General features: G+C 38.9%; 1 protein-coding gene across 1 annotated transcript in view; it reads right to left on the reverse strand.

The window, feature by feature from the left end:
* ANK2 (ankyrin 2) overlaps positions 1-15378 on the reverse strand; it is a 166016-nt gene that overhangs the window by 128030 nt on the left and 22608 nt on the right. Inside the window, 2 exon segments of the mRNA XM_040554653.1 lie at positions 8935-9033; positions 10347-10445. Of these exon segments, the coding sequence (XP_040410587.1) occupies positions 8935-9033; positions 10347-10445 (198 nt within the window).

A 15378-nucleotide genomic window follows, 5' to 3' on the forward strand; every position in this document is an offset into this window, starting at 1 on the left:
TTATATTATTTACTTTACATTACATTGCTATTTCTTATGTCTGTTTAAAAAATCTTGAAAATGTGATCCAAGTAAAGTCTGATGCTGTGATTTCTATTCAAACAGGTTGAAGATAAAAGAGATGAAATCTGCATTATGATATAGCAAAAATGTTGATATCACATCACCCCCTTATGGTGTTCCTCCTGAGAAGGACCCCAATACAGGTAAGCAGAATAGGAGAGATTAATATTCCTGCCTCTTCTAGAAGAAGTTGCCTCAAAAACACCACCACTCCAGCTACAATACAAAGATAAAGGGCATCATCTTATGATATAGGAAGGGCCTGGACTGCCTTATATTGACCTTATAAATATTAAATCCTCTCACTAATACTGAACAGGCTGTCAGTATATAGCAGCTGGTTGAGGGGAGAACGTACTCTACTTTATCAAGCATTTGTAAAACTGCATCTGGGCAGCTATGTCCATTTGGGGGCTTATCAGAACAAGGAAAACATGGACAAATTGGAACAAATACAGTGGGGAGCGACCGACTTAGGTAAAAGGGGTTGAAGCCTGAGACATGAGAGGACACTGAGAGAACTGGGGTTTTGTGAAAGGATGAGAGGCAAAAGATCCAAGATGAAGCAAGAAAAAATTCAAACAGATAAAAAGAAACAACTCCTCACAGGGTGGGTGGTCAAACACTGGAACAGGTTGTGCAGAGAGGGTGAGGAATCTGTCCTTGTAGATACCAAAAAATGGACAGGGCACAGTCCTAAACAAACCCAGCTAACCTCGTCCTTGGGTGTAACTTCAAATCTGGCCATGCTTTCGGCCCAGGTCGACAGTGGAAGGGTTGGACCAGAAGGTCTCCAAAGTGACTTCCACCCTACTTTAATCTATGATCCCATATATATTAGCATTGTTCTATAGGCATTCATTCAACCAAAGGCTAAATACTATGTTATTGTACACCTGATAATTATTCGATCAATTCAGTGAATTTGGAGACAAAGTCTCAGGTGCGGTTCTGAGATTCTTCTAAGATCTCTACTGAACCTCTCTGTAATAGTTGGGGATTGCCCTTGGCCTATTTTAAACTGTAAACCTAACCCTGACAAGTTCAGTTGTTTTGGGGCTGCAACTGGGATCCCCACAGACGCATATCAAACTGGCTCAGTACCCTCCTTGTTCTTCAAGAGCTCCTGATCCTCAGAGCAGCTATTGAAAGCCAACCAGTCCTGTATTTCTAGATCACCACGCTCCTTCTGCTCTGGGTGACATCATAAACTGGGCACCCTCCTAGGGTTGTTTTTCCTTTAACAATATGAATTATTAGGGAAATGATAAAGTCCCACATTAATAGTCTGATACCAACAATCATTATCTTATGTTTACTCTCTGTTATCCTGTAATTTCCTGCAAATCTGTAAGCACCACTGGTGTCTTGCAACCACACACATATCGCTCAAATACACCTCACTGGCTGCCTGAAATCATACCTCACGATCAAGAATAACTGTTGGTTGTCATCAAGTGATGATCACTGTAAGAGACAGGCAGCTGAAACCTGGACTAGCTTAAGGAAGGATGAATAACTGTATCCGTTCCTTCATTGTTCTTAACGTACTACTTTTGTTTACGTCTCTCAAAATCCTTATAATCCTCCAGAAGGCAATTCTTACTATTTTTTTCCAGGGAAGGCATAATGGACCTGATCCTTTATTACATTAGTAATGATGAACTGCAACTAAAGTACTCCCCTTGATATACACCAGCTAAGAATCTGTCTCTCTGAACATACCAATAAAAAACAGAATGCCTTGTCGGTGGGATTAACATTTTTTGTCATAATAGGTTACCAAATACTCTGCAAAATACAGTCCATTCTGATGGTAAGATTATCTTTACAAACTACAGGGAGAGCAATCCCTGGTAAAGCAAATCCTGGGGCATCCTGATAGAGACAAGCAGATCACTTCTCTGACAATCATCTAAATCCTCCCTTCACTGGTAACACTGAATATGGACATTCAACAAGCTCTCTTATCGCTCATTTTTGGGAAAGCATATTAAGGGGGGAAATTTTGTGCTGTTCTATGGATTGCTTTAATCCAACCAATAGTCTGGATAAGAATACTCCAGCGGTCACGATGGCTACATCTCCTGTGTTTTGAAACAGGGAACTGGCAATGGTAATGGGGACAAATTTAAACACAAAATATTTCTTGGCTAATGTGTTTGCAACGAGCTTAGAGAAGGATATAGAGGAAAGGAAACCAGAGGGCTTTTAAATAACAAGATCAGCTTGGGGGAGTACTGATTTATCTAATCCTTGCCTTCTGTATCTGGGTCACTTTAAATAATCTGATGATTAAAAGGTAGGCTCCTTTTGTCAGGGCCCCTAAATGAAGCAGTGGTCAAAGCACAACCTTAGCAGCTAATAGGGAACACACTTTCTTCTAAGGTCAAGTGCAGAAGTTTTAAAATTGATGGGAAGTGTTTCTTAGATGACTGCAGGATATGATAGCTCCCTTACAGTTACTGAATAGAAGTGAATTCTATTTCCTTTTGTTGCCTTTTACTCTTCAGCTCTTTGTACCTGTCCTGGTTTCAGTTAGGACAGAGTTAATTTTCCTCCTAGTAGCTGGCAGGGTGCTATGTTTTGGATTAGGATGAGAAGAGCGCTGATAACACGCTGATGTTTTAATTGTTGTAGAGCAGTGCTTACACCAAGCCAAGGACTTTTCAGCTTCTCGCTCTGTCCTGCTAGCGAGCAGGCTAGGGATGCAGCAGGAGCTGGGAGGGGACAGACCCAGGACAGCTGACCCAAACTGGCCAAAGGGGTATTCCATACCATCTGACATCACGCTGAACAATATATAGGGGTGGCTAGCCGGGGTGGGGGGCCGGCTGCTCAGGGATAGGCTGGGCATCGGTCAACGGGTGGTGAGCAATTGCATTGTGCATCACTTATTTCGTACACATTATTATTATTAATACTATTATTATTATTATTATTGTTATTATTTTTCCTGTCTTAATAAACTGTCTTTATCTCAACTCACAGGCTTCACTTTCCCGTTTCTCTCCCCCATCCCGGAGAGGGAGGGGGGAGGGTGAGCGAACGGCTGTGTGGTGTTTGGCTGCCAGCCGGGCTAAACCACAACAGTACCTCAATCCCTTGACATTTGTTGAATCACTTCGTATTATGAGGTGCGACTCTTCATATTAGACTAACCTTTTTGACCTTGCCTGGAACAGAGAAGGTCAGGATAGATACATTCCACACGATATGTGTGGTCAGAATATCTCAACATTATTGCTGCAGGGAACAAGCCTAGAGGTAGACTCAGTTATTAAGATTATTGCAGTAGGGACGTCATCACACTTGGGAGACTAATATTCCAGTTCTCAGGCATCTCTGATTCCTATACATAAGTCAGATGATAGATACAGTTTGACTTTGAGAGAAACTAACAGAGAAGTACTAATTCATCAAAGGAAAGGGTTGGACTGACTAAATTTGGTGACACTTCTTCCACCTGGAAAAAAAGACCAAGAATTAACATAAGAATTCATAGTATCTTGCAAAAGTAGACGTTCACTGAGAGGAGAATTATGGAGAAGGATGGCTGTTCTAATGCACAGGCAAAACTGGTAACAGGTTGTTTGGGGTAAAGAAATTGTCTGGCTGTTAAAGGAGGAGACCACCGGGCTGGACAACAGAGAATGTGTGTGGTCAGATCTCTACACGACCAAAAATCATTAGTCAAATCAAAAAGAGAAATTGCAGAGATTGATTTCTGACTTGATGAAGCATATCTAGATCTGATCACTGAACCATGAGCAGAGTCAACCAAGTGGATGTCTTACAGACATTCATTAAATATATTTTTTTAAGAAATATTTGTAGCAAAAGGCAACTAACTGAGCCAAACAATTGCGCACTGGTCAAGTTCTATGTAAAGGTCTGCTGAAAAGGACCAGTAACTTCTACATTTCTTCAGCCATTTCTGGGTTTGCCCTCATTTCAGCATTTGTCTGAAACATACTCAGGGAAGATGTCAGCTCTCAAATGATATGCACACAGGTGAAAGTGGAGTCATTCAATTAGTAATCACAATTAGGCTTTGTATCAAAATAGAAATTACTTTTCTAAAAATAGGTGGTGATGACGTATTAGCTCAAAAGGAACAGATTTCTGAAAAGACAGGAAGAGGAACAAAATAACAGCTCTGAAAGCCAGCAGAAAACTGAAGGGCAAAGCAAAGTAATCTAATAAAAAACAAAATCCATAAAATCAAAGTCCTGAATGTTTAACAGCCTCAAATAGCACAGATGGGGTTTGTAATCTCAGTGGTTGCAACGTTTTTAATAGCCTTTTCTGAGATAATTCTGTTATTTCATTGTTGCAAGGAACAGGGAAATCAGTGTGGCGTTTCAGATGTCACTTGTGGGAAGTTTTGATAAAGGCCAGTGTTTTTATGTAATTTAGCTAGTAAAAAGAAAAAGAAAACTGCAAGCTAAAGAATCTAGTGTTTAGAATGCTCACTTATCCATCAGTTTATAATCAGAGAATAAATTTTGTCACTATGGCAAATTCTCATCACTGGAAATGGGAATGACCTTGACAGATACCAAGTTCCTTAAAGAGGAAGTTATGAAGCAATCTGAGTATCTTCACTGGCATTAAATCACTACCACCAAATGGCATTTAGCAGGGGCCTAAAAAAAATAAAGTGTGAAATAACAGAGATACCAAGGAGAGGATGTAATACACCCTCAATACCAACAACTGTTCCTAAAAGATTTGAGAGTGACAATATAGCATCTATTTTTAAAAATGGAATTGAGATAAAAACTAGGAAAGAGAAACTGAGCATTTCAGTCATAATTTCTCTTTTTTTAATTAAATTTTGCCTTTAACTTGTATTTTTGCTCATTTCAGAATTTCTTAATTAAGCCTGGTAAGATTAATTTTTTCTCTTATTCTTTTTATCAATGCCATATTGCTTGACAAAAAATAAAAATGGTATTTGAGTATTCACATTCTCTTCAGGCATTCTCTTTTCCTTTTTCCGTATAACTTCATATTTATCTTTTTCAACCAGCTGTAGTTACATACGCTTGACTCTCATCATAAATCAAACGTCCACTCTTCATTAACATTGAAGTCTGTTTTTCTTTTTTTAAGAAAACTTATTTATTGCCTATGATGAATGTGATTCTTGAGCATGTAAATCCAATCTTGAGTAGATTGATTCATTATCCTCATAGAGCATAAAGACAGAGAAATAACTTTTAAATCTAATCTTCCACAGGAAGTCTCTGGCAAATCAGTATTAGAACCAAATTCTTAGATGTCTGCTCAGAGCCCTGACTAAAAACATACATCCTTTCCACCCATCCTATAGGCAACATCTATTCATTCGTATTCCAATTTTTAGCTACCTGGGAACAGGTGTGTGAAAGGACAGACACACAAATACTACTCAAAATGCTGAATACTATCAACAGATATTACCCAAGTGCATCCATCCAACATTTACCAAGAAGAAGACACATCTAGGTAGGTCATTCACCTCTTTCTCTGTGTGCAGTTGTTTACTGTTGGGCTGTTGACAGTGCTTTGTCCAGGAAACTGTATGATGGAACAGCCCCTACATGGGGACATCTTCCACTGGCGTTTCCCCCCTCAGCAGCAGCAAGAGGTGTTGAACTCCTCATCCCGCCTGATCTCACCGACCTAGACCGCTCCTACAGGGACTAGGGGTGGGAAGACCAGGCCAGGAAGGCTCAACGCAGAAACTGGCTGCTGCTGAAAGGGACCTCAGGCAGGCCACTATCCATACAGGCCTTTTACACCTCTCATGGCAGCAACGGCAGCTCTGTCAGGCTAATTGTGGGTCTCTATGGCAAGCACAGAAGGAGCTATAATCAAGCAGCTGTAATCTATCTCCTCAGCAAAAGGGTAGCAGGCCAGAAGGACACAACCAAAAGCCAGCAGCTGGATCACACTGCATTAAGGAGTCACCCTCCAATTCAAGTGAATGAGACTTTTTAAATGAAGGCAACGTGCCACAAATCCAGTGCAGATATATCACAGCAGTTTGAATTTGTTCTGTCTGGAGGCAACCAGTGAGCAGCAGTGGAGAAAATCCCTTCTATCAGTTGACACCATACTTGTACAGGCCCTCTACTGCTATCTGCATCATCCACCAGCAGCTACGAGGTGCAAAGGTTAGACAACAAATACTGAGGTGCCAGCAGTGTTCATTATACTCATCCAGACACACAGCAAGACGTTGCAGAATCTGAACTAGGAGTTTCACCAGAACTCCCACATTACCACTCTGCATATGCTTCTCCTGGCAGAGAAAAATCATCAACTACCAGAGATGGTAAAGCTCTACCAGGACTCTATAAATTTACAGTGGTAGGCAAAAAAACCATGTTACGTAAAGCTGAATGACTCGCTTTAAATGCTATGACTCTTTATTTAAAAATTATAATCATTTTATAAACACTAATCAAAGCCTTTCACTTCATCTTTGTTCATTAATGCCAAGTCTACATTTGCCATTTGAGGTTTCCCTTAGGAGTGCATTCTTTTACATCTAAAAATGTCCCCACTTGCAAACCTTTTGTGGAGTATCTTCATAATACTGCATCCCTCCCCCATTATTCTGAAAACTAACTCCTGACAGATAGATATGGATTTCAGTAGGCAGAAAACAAGTGTTTATGCCAGGTTGCCGACTGCCATCTTCTAAATGTCTGTTGTTATCTGTTGAATCGATCCCACTTGGATGGTAACTGAAGTAGCAAATGCCTGTTAACAGGTCTGCACACATTACACAGAACATTCACTGCTAACAATAAATGTTTTAAAAACTAGAATAGCGTATAAAATAATATCTGTGAAATTAATTTCCAATTCTGTCAGAATGTGTTTTTCACATTTAGGAAATTTTATTTCTTTTTCAAGCATAAAGAAAAGTGTTTATGAGGGATGATGCTTCATGAAAGTATCATTTTAACATTACTTCTCTTACTATGCTCAAAATCCTAATATTAAATATATCAGCTAATCTTCTTATACAATGAGAAGGATGAAAAATGAATGCAGAAATCATTGAATAAGTTCATTAAGAAAGTAGTTTCCTAAATTTTTTAGCAATGGAATTACAGCATTCCTTATCTTTAATGTAAGTAGAGGATGGAGAGTAATTGACCAACAGTTGTCCTGAGAGAGCTCTTTAACAGCAGTTTTGGGGCAAAAGCAAAATTAAGAATAAAAAGTCAAAGAATCTTGGACTGAAGGCATCTTAAAGATCTTTTCAATTTCTTTCTATCGTCATAAAATGTAAAGAAAGTACAGACAGACCTGCTTGTTTTATAGTCCTATTGGTTCATCTCTTGGCCTCCATTTACTTTATACCATCCATCTTATGATGACATCAAACAGAAAAAAAAGAAAAAAGCAGGTTCCCAGGTCTGGGCCAGCAAGATGTGAAGGTGGTCAGACTTAGGATGGACTCTAACAAATCAAATCCTTTCACAAACTTGGCTGTGTTCCTATTGATAAGGGAATGCTCTACAGAACAGGACTGAGAAAAGCATCTCACACAGGCCCAGCTATGTTTCCACAATTTCTTTTCAACCAAGGTAGTTTCAAGCTACAGCATTTAATCACATCGCTCTCTTGTTCTGCTCATGTATCCCAGAAAGATTAAGCTTAATTATTTTGCCTATAGACAGTAAGTGCTAGGAAAATTCAATTTGAAATTAATCTACCCCTGAAGTGTGACTTGTTTTCCTCCTTGTCATAGCTTACACCATTACTGCAAAAATGGTATTTGCAATCATTGAATGATGCATTTGAACTCAACTGGAACACTGTTAGCTCAATGATTTATTTCTGAGAATGTCACAAGCAGACAAGATGAGTTAGAAAGATGTTGCTGGAATAAAGATGGCAGCTTCTGTATCATATATAGTCCTCATCTGTACCATATGTCCCGTTCTCTATAGCTACAGACAGTTGCCATAGTTAAGAAGGAAGAATTTACAAACTTTGGCCAAATAATTTACTTGATAAATTGTTCCTAATCCTCAATAGAGGAAATAGCGTGCATCTTAAATATGCGTAAGGATAACTTGGCCAATTGCTCCGTAGTGATAATAGTGTGTCTGTTTGGGAGGGTTGAGGAGATGGGAACAGTTAGCTCAGAAAACAAACCATCATCTAGCTACTTTGCAGTGTGTTGTTCACTGCAAATCGAGCACGTTGTTTACAGGTCTGAAATCACAGCAGGGAGGCAGCTGCCGCTACAGCCTTGCCCAAACTGGAGAGAGAAGAACTGGCCATCAGTCAGTCTCGGCAACATCACCACCTTCTCTGGTACATTTTGGAAGAATAGACAAGCTTCATGTCAGTGAAAATAACAAGGCTCTTTTTACAGTTAGTTTGCCCACCAGAACAAGGTGCATTTCCCAAATTCAAATGTACATTCCAAACTTTTGACTTAAATTCTATCTGATCCCAGAAAGAATGAGTTCAGAAGCCTGAGTAAGTTATCTGCAAATGTCTAGCCCACAAATAACCATGTAAAACAATTTTATAAATCAAGTCTGAGAATTTATGTTCCTCACTATGGCACACCAAATATAAGGAAAACATATGATGTAATATGTCTACACTTTGCAGGATTTCTGAAACAAACAATTTATTAAGAGATTTCAATCAACAAAAATGTGAGTTTATATATCACACAATGAGTACATAACTTCATTTTGTTATTTACTTTTATTTTACTTACTGAGCAGTGAACACCAGGTCAGGTGTGGCATCAAAAGAGTTTGGAATCAACGCCTAGCACCTCAGATCTACTCCATTAAATTCCACCAAATAACTTTTAGAAGAAAAAGGAAAATAGCATCATACCTGAGACTGTGCATTAATATTGGCTCCTTCCTTAACCAGAACTTTGACAACTTCAGCTTGTCCTGCTAAGGATGCAATGTGTAGGGCTGTATTCCCTTTCTGTTATAAATAAAGAGGGAAAAAGCAAAAGACATTACCTTCTTTAGGAATCATTTTAACCAGCAGTTCTTTCATAATATCCAGCATGCAGGCCTTAAATTTTTAAGTACAGTTTTACCTTACATTTTCATGATGTTCCATAACCATCAAAGGGATAGAACTGGTAGCAGCAACCATGAAGATTTCTTCGGTGGTTGTTCAACACTTACATCCCAACATAACTTTTGAGTGAAATTACAGAATTTGATTTGGGTTTGGAACAAACTTCTAGATAAAGTATAATATGGGCTAACAGGTTTTTTTTAATTCAGCTCTAGAGATCATGCCCTGTAGAATGCAGCTGAAAGGAGTCTAGGAATCCTAAAATTCAAGCTGTGAATCATGTGTAAAATGAGATTTCCTAGTACAAGGCCCAAAAGGAGGATCTAACTTAAGTGACAGAAACCAGTCTTTTAGAAGTGGAAGATAAACCTTTTTTTTTCCTGTTCTCTAATCTGCATAAAATTAAAATGCGTATTTTTGAAAGTTGTTAACTTCAAGTTAAGAGACGCAGTGCATAATAAAAAACATCTCTCGAAAACAGCAGCAGCGTGGTAGACAGCTGCATTTGTAAGAGTCTTGTATTTTTTCCAGGCCAATCTCCCATCCCCAGCTTTTTAAATTACTTTATTAAACAATCAAGACCAGGTGCCTAAGGCTCATAAAAGCAAAGCAAAACTCCAAAGTTCCATCTGGAAGCTGGTAGTTCTATCAGCAGCTTCACTGAGGGGTGACTTAAAGATGTTTTTGAAGAAAGGAGGGAACTTCTGTTTTTCTATCAGTGACAGAAATAAGAAGTTCAGCAAGAAGCACTTTGAGCTGATGACCAAGTGCCAACCTTGATGGAGATCCTGTACATCAGCAATCATAAAAAAAGAATCCCACAGGGACACAGTGGCAGTAACTTAATGCAAAGACTGGGCATATATCTCTGGATACAATATATTCACTTATCAATTTTCACAGATTTGAAAAAATCTACTGTTTTAAGCTATATCCACTCAATTGTCATTGGAAATAATAAATTTGGCATCACTTTTTTTTTAATTCTTCCCCTGCAAACAGATTGTATAAGTAATCTTCCCCTTTTCAATCAGAACTGAGAAGCATCAGCCAAGAACATAGACACAGACCATAATGGAAACAGCACTGTGAATATCAATGAAGTATTTATACTATAATCTTATTTTGTACTTTAATATTTTTTTCTAAATTTCTCCCATGTATTTGAGTTACTCTTTTTTTGAATAGACTTACAGACGTGTGTGAATTACCTTAGTGGCAGAATCCACGGCCGACCCTCTTTCCAATAATTCTTGTACCAGTCCCACATGGCCTTCTTTAGCTGCCAGGTGCAGAGCATTGAGTCCATTCTGTAAGCACACGGGCCATATCAGTTACAAATATCAGTTCTGAAGATACACGTTCCTACCTTACCCTGGTATAAGAAGATTAGTAGCTGGAATACTGTTACATCTGCTAGCTGACTGTCTACATAAGTCAGATATTTTGGACTTGGCTAGTTAAGTGACAAAGCTTCTCATAGCAACAGACATCAAAACAAACCATATTTTCAGCCAGCAAATTCTCCTAAGAGATTCCTTCCTCTCTTATAGTTCCACATTTCCCTGGACCACTACACCTTGGGAGCCCATTATTTCAAAATTTGAGTGCATATCTACCTTATACTTTCTGTAATTTTATCTGTCCCTACTGAGGTATTATCATCACTGAAAAATCACTAGACTTAGACAAATTTACACAGGATGTGTCTATTGAATTAGGACACTTCCAGGCTGATGTAGCTGTCCTGAACCCTGGACTCTCCCCCCTTCTCTCTGGAATAACTGGTATCAGTCAGAAGACCACTCACACAAGTAGACCAAAACAGGATTATATGTGGCTTGCAAGGTGTACTGGTCTTTGACTTAGTATATCTGCTGGTTTCTGATGAGAAGGTCTTCACTAAACTTTGTGGATTTGTAACCTCATTCAAAAAGGACAAGAAAATGGTTGAAATGAGCACTAGGATTTTCAGGAAAAAAAAAATCTAATAAAATGAACACTTAAATCCCTCTCATATTAAATAGGATACTTTATCTCCTATAAAGTCCAGCTATGGAAACTGTATCTTTCTCTTCCTATTATCCCTATTCCACCCACGGGAAAATATAAAATGGCAGTCTATTGTAACAGAATTGCCAACCTATTTTTCACAATCCTATGTTATTTTTCACAGTACATCAGGCAGGTGACAGCACCAGATACTGCCATTGCCCTCAAGCACTCTGCTGTTTTCCATATTGCAAGCATCACAAGCGGTACTCAGGTATCTGAGTAACTTGCAGCAAGTTGAGCACTCTGTAGCTTTTATCACTTGTCTCACAATAGTTGGTAGTCATTTAAATTATGAAATCAACAAGCAGCTTTCTAGTCTTTTATTTGCCCATCCTCAGAGGCAGCATGAGCTCGTAATTCCTGGTGGGATTTTAAAGCACTTAGCACTTCACAGGAGGCATTTAATGGGAGTGGGTCCAATGGCTGCAGACACTCCAATCCAGACGCGTTTCTGAAGTAAATCCATTTAATTCTACATTCATGCAATACAGACAGATTTTGTGGTCAAATTCAGAAGTGCAGCTGTGAGGAAAGCAAAAGAACTGAAGGAAGGCTACATTCAGAAGCTGCCAAAAGGCAAAGGATACCCTTATGCAGCCTGGTAGCTAGGAAATGTTACTGGGAAATGTGGTTTCAAATCCCATTATGCGGGTGAAGCAGCAGTAACAGGATCCTTCTTACTCCAGAGGAACAACCCTACCACAGCACTGCAGAGTCCAAGGCTGGCAACAGTGCCATGTCTGGGATCAAGAATATATTTTAAGTCAAAATTTATGTGGTGAGGTTGATCATAACCATCAGGATGACTAGGACCGTACATGTCAGTGATTTTTTTTTTTGCAAGCTGAAAACATTTCAGGCAGCTCTGATCTTCCTTGTTTTTAATCTCAGCTGAGTATAAAATAACCACAACTACTACCTACAGCAGTTGTAAGTTTTGAAACAGTATTTTGTGAGGAAACACACAGCGTCCTTCTCATTGCTTGAAAACAAAGACCTGTTCTCATATCTAATATAGTAAATTCAGTCCTCAACACTTCCTATGAGTATGAACAGCAACTCTGACTCCTTACAGCTGGACACGGCTGATGTATTTCTGTGGTCTGTATCAGCCTTTTTTCACTCTTTGCAGGCAGACTGAATTCCACAAATGACAGCACAGAAACTGAAACACTGCATGGCCTACACAAGTTATGTGCACTCACACGCCTCTGGCTGCAGAAAGTTCAGAATGAGCTGCTGCCTTGCATTAACATGCAGCAGACTGTGGAGAAAGGAAAGCTTGTCTTGGTGCTAAATCAGAAACAAACTCTTGAAATATTTGTATTTGTACCTGAGAGAGATATCTAATGCCACCGTGTTAAGTAACTGAAAGCTAATGCTGCTGAACAGATTAAGTTTCTTTGCAATATTACTTATTTATCATATTTATTAAAACATAAGTAAAATGAATACAATGAGGTCTAGTAAAAAGGCTACAAAAACAAACTACAGCATAAACAGTTCCTACGGTATGCATTCAAATTCTGTAATTACTTAAACCAAGCAGCAGCAGAAGCAAGCATTGCACTTTGAATGTTAAGGGCCAGCACGACTGAAGCCTTAAAGCAAGCTTTGTTCCTCCATAATCAGCACCAATGCTGTAATTATTTCCCAGCCCACAAGGCTGATCCCTGCTACTTATGATGATGGAAGCTCAGATTTAACCAATGCAACTCCTCCGTTTCTGTCAGCCACATTCTTGTACTGCAGAAAAACAAAGGTTTCTGACACTTCCCTTTTCTCTCCTATGCCTACCAAAAAGTTGTGGGTGGGGGAGAGATGAAGTTAGTTGTCTGCTAAGCAAAACCATACAGCATTTGGGCTGCTCCTCCCAACAAAGCGCACATATACCATAACTACCTTTTTTTTTCCAGAGGCTCATTTGTAATTCTAACTCTCATAAAAGAACGTAATACTAAACCTCACAAGCTTGGCTGTTCAAGCGTTTCCCTGCAGAGCCTGATTCCCTCAGTCCTTTTTCTCCTCTGCCACCAAGCTAGAGATTTTGGCATTTTGCATCCCATGGAGTGCTACGAGCGTGCACGCGTACCACTATTGCTCACAGCACTTCTAGTGTTACCCTACATATTTGCACCAGAAAAGCCTCCAAATTTTTTGTGAAGTCCAGGGAAAATCACCAAACCTTTCTAAACCATCTGAATTTCAGTTGCTTTCTTTTCTGGAAGACTGGCACCAGGTATCACTGCTGTCATCTGAAGATCACCTGAGGAAGTCCATGGTACTTTTGCCTTTGAACTGAGCTGCAGCAGGACCAGACCCTCACTGAATGGATGTTCTTCAGGCCACTGCCTGGTGCAATTACTCCTCCTGGCACAGCACTCAGATTGCTGTTGCATCCAGCAGCACTAATAGTTTATACTATTCCTGTCTAACCCAAAGCAAACTGACCCCACAGAAAGGTGACTTCTTGGCAGAGCACCAGAGCAATCTACAGTTCAAGGAACATTTAAAATCAGCACTGGTACCAGAAGAATTGCTTCTGCTTCTCCTGTATCTTGCTGTTACACACTTCAGAACATTAGGAAGCAAGAATGTATATTAACAAAAGTAACCCTCTACTTTACACTTGAAGCATGAAATATAATGCACTTCCATCAAGTTGCTGCCATTGATGTTGTGTTCACTGGCTTACACATCTGCTAACAGGCCAATAGCAAATCATAATTTACAAACACAATGAAAGTTTAAAAGTATTTTTTTAATTATTTTTTTTAAATTAAAAGCTCTGCATGGTTGTGCTAACTTCTGTACATGTTTCAACAACTTCTTACAGAGTTAAGAGGGCATCTGAGCTCACCAGTACAGCCTTAGACTAAAAGACAGCATCACAGTCTTTGTTAAAGTCAAATGCTTTTCTCTATCTCTTTAAAATATTGGCCTAAGGTTGCTGCAAATAGTCTCCTTTGAATAAATCTCTCAGGCAACTCAAAACTGCACGTGGTCAGGCTCTTTTCTAGAAGGGTTTGGGAGAGGGCACGTTGGAGAACTGCACATGGGTTTCTCCACTCAAAAAGTCTTTTGAAGTTTTTTCCCAAAATATCACAAAGAAATAAAACAGAGGGTGGCAAAAGAAAAAATAATTTCAGATTAAGAAAATTCTCCCTTTATGTTGCTTTGTAGCCTATGAATTAATGAAAATGAATTAACCTACTGAGTTATCAACAAGTGATACTGTCGACCTCATTATGACTAGAGTGCTACTTCAGTCTATAGTTAGCACTACTAGGAGTGTTAGCTGCTATATGAGGGAGTAATTAATAGCTGGTGCTCTGTCTCACTGAGACTCAAGCAATAAAGACACCAACCAAACTATGAAGAAACCATCAAAATGAGAGCAAAAGCCAAACAGATCTAAGTTTTTAAAGCCTTGGAGCTGGAGACCCCTCCAGAATACCTAACGTTTGAGCCCTCTTCTCTTCTGGGTATCAGACTTTGCATTCACTCCTTGTGAGTACAGAAGACTTAATCAAAACAAATGTCAAAAGTCCATCATGCATTTTTCCTTTCATGAAAAGTAATTTTTAATACTGTGAAAACTGACAAACCTCAACGACAAGGCAGGGAAACATTACTGTAAGTTGCATTTTGGACTACCAATTCTCTTTCAAAATACAGCAGACTGCTGATGAACCCTCAGACTTGCGGGTCTGATTTCTGTTAGAGCTTGGAGCTGCCAAAGTAAAAGGGCTTTATAAATGCATACTATAAAAGTATAGTTCATTTTCCTAGCCAACATTATGAATGTTGATTCATATACTTCAGAAGCACGTTGGTTTTTCTTGCTATATTAACGAGAAATAACAGCCATGTCTTAAAATACCTAGGTTCATAAAATATAGAAAATAACCTTAAAGGAATCATATTTCTAATGCTTATCAGGTTTTTCAACCTATAAAATACTAATTACTAGATTTTTTTTAAAGGGACTATTTAAAGGCAAGTAATTTTGCCCATGGACATTTCTAAATCTCTCCAGAAATAAAGAAATATCAATGATTTATGATTTTCAGAACAGACAATTGTGCTTGAATTCAGATTAAAGGGAAAATTCCATAATAATTTAACTTGACATGAGCTGAAGGTAGCATTCAACAAAACATAATTATGTAATGACTAATCCCTGCA

This window comes from Cygnus olor, chromosome 4 (assembly GCF_009769625.2).
Source record: "Cygnus olor isolate bCygOlo1 chromosome 4, bCygOlo1.pri.v2, whole genome shotgun sequence".
Taxonomy (NCBI): Eukaryota; Metazoa; Chordata; class Aves; order Anseriformes; family Anatidae; genus Cygnus; species Cygnus olor.